The sequence below is a fragment of the Hordeum vulgare genome, chromosome 1H, assembly GCF_904849725.1.
Source record: "Hordeum vulgare subsp. vulgare chromosome 1H, MorexV3_pseudomolecules_assembly, whole genome shotgun sequence".
Taxonomy (NCBI): domain Eukaryota; kingdom Viridiplantae; phylum Streptophyta; class Magnoliopsida; order Poales; family Poaceae; genus Hordeum; species Hordeum vulgare.
In genome coordinates, this window is record NC_058518.1 from 481,400,209 (window position 1) to 481,407,656 (window position 7,448).

The 7,448-nt window shown below is 49.6% G+C and overlaps 1 protein-coding gene across 1 annotated transcript; it reads left to right on the forward strand.

Annotated features, from left to right (window-relative positions):
• Positions 1-2,349: 2,349 nt before the first annotated feature.
• Positions 2,350-5,901, forward strand: LOC123447534 (protein FAR1-RELATED SEQUENCE 9-like). Its single transcript, XM_045124144.1, has 5 exons — positions 2,350-2,542; positions 2,705-2,821; positions 2,947-3,015; positions 3,409-3,471; positions 3,576-5,901. The coding sequence occupies exons 2-5, from the start codon at positions 2,753-2,755 to the stop codon at positions 5,703-5,705; spliced, it is 2,331 nt and encodes a 776-aa protein (XP_044980079.1). The 5' UTR covers positions 2,350-2,542; positions 2,705-2,752; the 3' UTR covers positions 5,706-5,901.
• The last annotated feature ends 1,547 nt before the right edge of the window (positions 5,902-7,448 follow it).

The following is a 7,448-nucleotide window of genomic DNA, read 5'->3' on the forward strand; positions in this document are numbered from 1 at the left end:
CACCTTCCCACACCCCGACACCACTGCCTCCAGCCAGCCAAAGCCGAGGAAGCCAATGGCTAGGCCGGCGGGTGTTTCAGACGCCGAGTGGATGGCGTATATCCAGCGCCGGGAGGCGATCACAACAGACCAGCGGAGGAGGATCGACGCCAAGAGGATCAGGGATGCGACAGCGGCGGTGGCGGTCGATCAGGAAGAGGCGTCCTGCGCGGGGATGATGAATCTGCCCAGCCGCAACCCGCAGGCCGCATGGAGGGGCCGACAGGGCGTTGCGTCGCTGACCCACCTCTCACCACTGATGTCGCCCTCGGGGGTACGTACCCTTGTCTGGCTATTCCGACGGCTACGAGCATGGCGGTTTCAATCGCAACACCACCTTCCTGCATGGTGCGCCGCAACGTTCCTCCCCCACCGGCTTCAGCCACGACCCACGTACTCGCTCCCCTGCGTTCAACGTCGGCCTCAACACCCAATACAGCTACTCGTCGTCGGCATACTCGTCAGCAGCCTCGCCAACGCCATCTCTGAGTCGTGGTGTCCTTCCATTCGCACCCACTTCGGTACCGCAATTTAACCACACCGACATCGACATGGACGAGATTATCACGAGCGGCTCCATCACCGTCACGTCCTACCCGAGGTTCGGCGTGCAGGATGAAACAATGGGCACTGCCGACAACATTGACGATGAGCTCGACGACGCCGAGGAGGAGGAGGGAAAGGAAGAGCTGGTGGAGGTGGAACCAGAACCAGTGCCGAAGAAGAAGGAGGGGAAGAGAAAGTGGGCGTCGAACGCCAACCCAACCGAACCACATGTCAAGTAGACGTCAAAGGAAGACGAGTGCCTTGTCAAAGCATGAAAGACCGTCAGCATCGACCCGATCACCGGCGTGAATCAGAACACCCACACGTACTGGGGAGAATCAAAACGGAGTTCGACGAACGCAAGCTGGTTGATTCACATGGACCTCGGCGAGAAGGCCATGTTGAACCACTAGTCGACGATCCAGACGGCCTGCAACAAGTGGCATGGGATCATCGAGGAGGTCGCTGCTTGCCCGGAAAGCGACACCAATGTCGTGGGTCAGGTGTGGATATAGTTCGTCGGCCCCAGTTCGTCACATTGTCGTGTACTTTGACGACATGTTTTGCCCGTAGTTGTGCGGATGGTTTGGATGTTCGCCATGTATCGCGCCAACAACGAGGACCAAGAGTTCAAGTTCATTCACGTGTTCTCCATGATCGTGTCATGCGAGAAGTGGAGGGATGTTTGGCTCGCTCTCGACAAGACCAAGGAGACCTACAATCCAGACGCGCCTGCGCCGGCTGCGGCAGAAGGGCGCCCAGATGGCACCAAAAAATCCAAGGCGGGAGGGACGCAAGGCTCGTTGCCGAACGACTGCAAGCTTCGATTGAGCAATGCATCATCGACGTCAAGAGCAGTGCTGCGAGGAGGGAGGAGAAATCCGACACGCGATGGTCAACATTGATGATCAACGTCGCCGCGAAGAAGAGGAACACCGACATGGCGTTCTTGATTTGGGTTGACACGTCGACGATGGACGAGCACATGAAGGCGTGGTACCTCATGGAGCGCGGCCTCATCTTAAGCCAGATGCCCGCACCGGCGGCGACCACAGCGGTGACCACGACGGCAACACCAATGACGACGCCCAACCCGAGCGCAGAAACCACGACGACGACGTACCCGACTATGCTGACGATGAGCCCGACCAGTCCCGCGACAAAGGATCTGCGCCACACCGAGCTGGCGTTTGATTCGTTTCATTCCTGCTATCCCTTCCTTTTGATCGCTGAACTATTGGGTGTGTTTGATCGCCGAACTATGGCATGATGATCGCCAACTTGTGGCATGATGATCGCCGAACTCATGGCGTCTTTTTGGCAGCGGGAAAGACGAATTTGAAAAGGTTAACGTCTGGGGGGCGAAACTTAGGGACGCGGCTGAAAACTCGCTCGCCCCAAGGCGAAAAAGTTATTGATGCAACGCCAAAAAGGCATTCACCGGATGCGCTGGGGCCAAAACGGCTGGAGATGCTCTAAGCAACACGCACGCGCTTGGTCGCATGGATGTCTACTTCATCTTCGTAGCATTTTCAGAGTTTCGATTTGTTTTTTTTATCACGACTTACACAAGTGTAATTTCATGATGGAATTTTATAAACACTTAAAACATTTGTTAAAATTTACCAAAAAATCAGATTTTTTAAAACATTTTTACAATAGTTTATAAATTTACTGTTCATCGGGCTCGTTTGAGCTCCCGTGTGAAAGCACCACGTCAAGGTAGGTTCCACTGAGGCGGAGCGGCGTCCGGCGTGCCGCCGCGCATTGCCCGCTAGTAGTGTACAAGGCCTTAACGGGTGGACGTTCACCGCATAGACGGAGCCGCACTCGACCTTCCCATCTGATTCCCTCTCAATCCAGCAGGCGGCCGTCGCCACCGCACCGCGCCGCCTCCTCTCTCCCCATCCGCAGTTTTCTTCCCCGCCCGTCTCCTCGCAGGCCGCAGCCGCCCAGCGTACGTACAGCTCCAGCCCCAACCCCTCCCTTCCCGTCTGCCCTCGACGATCCGGATCCACCCACCTCCTCCCCTTCTCCGCACAGCCAGCGCCGCGGTGCGGCGGCGGATATTCGATGATATATTGCCGATATTCACCAGCTTCTTTTCCTTTCTTTCCAGGTGCCAAGTCCCCCAAATCGGAAACGGCGAGCCGCCGCCGATGCGCAGATGCAGGCGCCGGCAGATAATCCCGGGGAACAAGCGCCGGGGCCCGTCCCTGCAACCAGCTTCGAACAAGTATGTATACTCACCAATAAATCCATCTGCAGATTATTTTTTATCAATTAGCGAGATTATATTTTTGACTGTATGTGCGTGTGTCTAGCACGGATGTGAAATGAACCTTGAGAAATTTGGTGCAGGTTGCGATGACCTCTCCGGACCGGGCCGTAGAACCGAACCACCCAGGAGCAGGGCTGCGCTCAGAAAAGGTATATCATTGCTTGAACGCGTCTGCTTGCAATGCGCACTCGTATGTCGATGATATGCTACAAGAGAAACATGCCAGGAGTCGCCGGAAAGGCGGAAACAAATGGTGAATTGCTATCGCTGGTATCGCATGGCAGTAAAATTCATGGGAAAACAATGGCATTTGCAAGTGACTGGTTGATTACAGTATTTAGCATCATTACTGTGTTTCCCTTTTGTGGTTGAGCTTCTGCTCCGAACCTGTAATAAGTTGGTAACATTATGGCTCTCTGGTGGTAGAAATCGGGGAGGACCTTGGCTTTGACCCCTTTCTCTTGAAAAACAACACTGCTAGTACATCTTTTTAGAATTTCCTCATGCCTGATTTCGCTGGGTAATAAATAGTACTTACTCAGGAACACGTCGGCGGAGGAGCATTACCAGAAGGAGGTCTACGTCCGACTGGTGAAAATCATCAGGTATGGAAACAAAACAAATCATAACAAAGTACTGCTCTAAAACAAGTGGGATTCAAATGTGGCGTTACATAGTAGCTTAACAGAGACTGTTCACTTGCATTCAGGAACATGCATCAAATGGCATTGGCACGGCTCCACAAGGACTATTGGCAGTTATATTGGATGAACAAACCAACTCGGCGGACTCTAAAATGCAGCAGCACGCTGAAGAACAAGACCGATTACACGTTGTTACTCAAGGGCATGAAATGTCTAGCAATGATACAAGCAGTGGAAGCGATTCAGGTAGCAGCTCTGGGAGTGAGTTAGATACTGAACTAGGAAAATGCTTTTACCCTAGTTTCGAGGAACTGGAGAATTCAAGACCACCGGAAGTTGGAATGAGATTTCCAACCCTTGAAGACGCTGAACGTTTCTACAGCACACATGCTATGCTAACTGGTTTTGCAGTAAGGAGGGGATCGAATTACAGAAGAATGAAGTTTGACCTAGAATGCAACAGAAGTGGTAAACTAAAGCCAACTCAGGACCTGAAGAGGAAGAGGAGGTGTAATGCTTTGGGCTCACGATGCCAAGCAAAGGTGATAGTGAAGCTCCATAACGAGCAATGGGAGTTCATAGGAGTTAAGCATGAGCACAACCATCCATTATGTCCATCCCCATCTCTTGCAAGTTTCTTTTTGAACCACAAATACTTGTCAAGTGAAGAAAAGCTATTTCTAAGAGTTCTGCAACAAAGTAGGGTAAATCCAAGGAAAGCTATGAATATTTTCCGGAGAATGAGAAGCAACTTCAGAAAGGCATCATCATCAAACGAGAAAGATACAAGCAATTCAAAGTGTGTAGACCAATGGAGAAAAGAGAACTCAGATGTTGAAACTGCACTGAAGCGCTTCAAAGAACTGGAGCTGCGGAACCTAGGCTTTTCCTACACCATGCAAAAAGATGAAGATAACATAGTTAGGAGTCTTTTCTGGACTGATGCGAGGTCGAAAGTAGATTATGAGATTTTTGGAGACTTCATATCGTTTGATACTACATACAGCACTAATAGGCATAACATGCCTTTCACCCCTATTATTGGAATGAATAGTCATGGGAGAATCATTGTGTTTGGATGTGCCTTGCTACAAGATCAGAAAGCTGAAACCTTCAAGTGGATGTTCCAAACTTTCTTGGATGTGATGGGAGGGAAACTGCCAAGAATAGTCATAACAGACCAGGATGAAGGTATGGCGACAGCAATTTCAGAGGTCATGCCACAAGTAAGGCACAGATTTTGCAAGTTCAGTGTGATGCGAAAAACACAGGAAATTCTAGGAGCCTTCATGGCAACAAGGGGCAACATAAATGCAGAGCTGCACGGCTTGGTAGACAACTCACTGACAGAAAAGGAATTTGAAGAAGGATGGGATGTGCTGACTGAGAGATACGATGCAAGTGAAAATGAGTACCTCCGGCTCATGTGGGGAACAAGGAAAAACTGGGTGCCTGTTTATTTCCAAGCAGATTTCTGCCCATTCGTCGAATCAGCTGTACATTGTGAGGGGACAAACTTACTATTCAAAGACAATGTGCTTCCAAAAGACAGAATTGAGAAGTTTATTGAGCAATATGAGAGGATGCAAGAGAACATAGTGAAAGCAGAGGAAGAGGATGCATTGCATTCAGCAACTGAACCGGCGTACTTCTCCTTGCTGCCAATAGAAAAGCATGCAGCGCGTATGTACACAAGGCAAATATTTTTGAGGGCACAAAAAGAACTATACTATTCCACAGCATTCAACGTGCATGAGGTACAAGGAGGATCAGCGTACAGACTCGAAAAGGTCTTTGACTATGATAACCCGGAGTTCAACAGAAATTCTTTTGAAGTGCTAGCTGAACCTGGAACCCATGCATTTAAATGCCAGTGTGCAAAGTTTACCAGGGATGGGATTCTTTGCTGCCACATATTCAGAGTTTTCACGCAGCTCGGAGTCAAAGAAATACCAGCGCGGTACATGCTGCCCAGATGGGCTCCTAAGTTCAAAGAGGAGCAGCTGAAAGAGTACGAGGAGAAATGCTCGAAGAGAAGAGAAAACAAAATGAGATACACGATGCTGCTGGGTAAAATGGCGGGCATCAGCAAGGGAATATGCACGGACGGCGCGAAAAGCGGTCGCTTGATGCTCGAACTAGACAAGGTTCAAGAAACATTGCCAACGACAGCAGAAGAAAACCCTAGAAAATGATCAGATTCTATTGCAGAGCAAATGAGAATTAGCAATTTTAGTGTCCTGTTGTCAAGCTATTAGTGGTGTGTGAGGCAATCAACCTTATAGTATATATTAGTCCAACACACCTCCACAGCCAGGGTGGGAGTAAATTTTGCACATGATCCTTGTCATGCATGAATGGGCCATATGAGGCTCTGGAATTTTTCGTTGAGAATTATTGAAAATCTGAAATAATAGTACAGGTGCAGCTGCTCCAACACCATCGACATCCGCCAGTCCACCAGCACCGGGGCCGCTGAAGACCTTGACTAGCGCTGGAGCTAGAGCGACAGACGATTCTTGCCGTCCTTGGAGCAGCTGCACCTGTACCTCAGCCCCTCGACACTGGCCACTCCCTGCGACAGCCGCTGACGGCCTGGCCGCAAGGACAAGAGCTGACAGTAGGAGATCCAATTACTTGTGGATGCCAAGTGTTTGTTTATGTATCCAAGCACAGGATTGACAAGTTCAGACTAGTGCAACTCTGAATCTCACAACCAACTAGGCTACTTTTTTTTTTTTTGAAAGACCCAGCTTGTGGCTGGCATATATTGATCAAAGCAGATAGCAGTGGGGGGAAACAAAAAATTGGACGCGATCCTAGGATCAAGGAAAAAAGAAAAAACCGAAGGGAAAAAGAGATGAGGTTACAGATGGCGATAATTCAGGGCGGATCCCAGAAGGGGGGGGGGGGGTTCTAAGAACGCCGCTCCTGCTTGCCGCCAAAACTCGATGGTTGTTGTGATTGCATTCTTCATGTTTTGTAACTCGGCGTTCTTGCTCCTGAAGGTGCTTTCATTTCTCTCCTTCCAGATCTCACACAAAATCAAGATGATCATTGTCTTGATGGCCTTTTTATGCTCTGGCATGGTTTTGGTGACCATCGTAGCTACAATCTCTGATGATTTTTCCTTCTCCTCCCATTCGCCTGGGTGCAGCGAGGCACATCCAAGGCGTGATGCAGCATGTGTCCATACCTGAAGTGACATCGGGCATTGCCAGGACAAGTGTACGGATGACTCTAGACTTCGAAGACATAACTGGCAGAAATATTCATTTGGCCAACCCCTGCGTTGTAGGCGATCGTTGCACCATAGTCTGTTCTTGAGTAGCAGCCATGTAAATATCTTCAGACGCGCAGGTGCCCAGGTTGTCCAAAACATCTTTTTGTAATCAGGTTTCCATACCTGGAGTGACATCGGGCATTGCCAAAACAAGTGTACGGATGACTCTAGATTCCGAAGACATAACTGGCAGAAATATTCATTTGGCCAGCCCCTGCGTTGTAGGCGATCGTTGCACCATAGTCTGTTCTTGAGCAGCAGCCATGTAAATATCTTCAGACGTGCAGGTGCCCAGGTTGTCCAAAACATCTTTTTGTAATCAGGTTTAAAGAAACCCTGGAACTGGGTCTTGTATGCAGAGCTCGCTGAATACTTTCTTGATGTTTCTAGTTTTCACGTGATTGTGTCTCTAGTCCCTTCTTGCAAGTGGAGATCCCTATCTTGGATCCATCTATGAAGCCTGATCGCCGCCTTCCAGAGATGCATAGTGTTACCATGGGCTAGGTCTACAATCCAGGTGTTGTTTTTCGGCGCCTCTTGTACTGATCTATTCTTCCTCCTGGAGTGCCTAAATAGAGTTGGGAATGTCGTCTTTAGGTTTCCGGAGCCCGTCCATGAACAGTGCCAGAAGGTTGTTGTTGCTCCATTGCCCAGG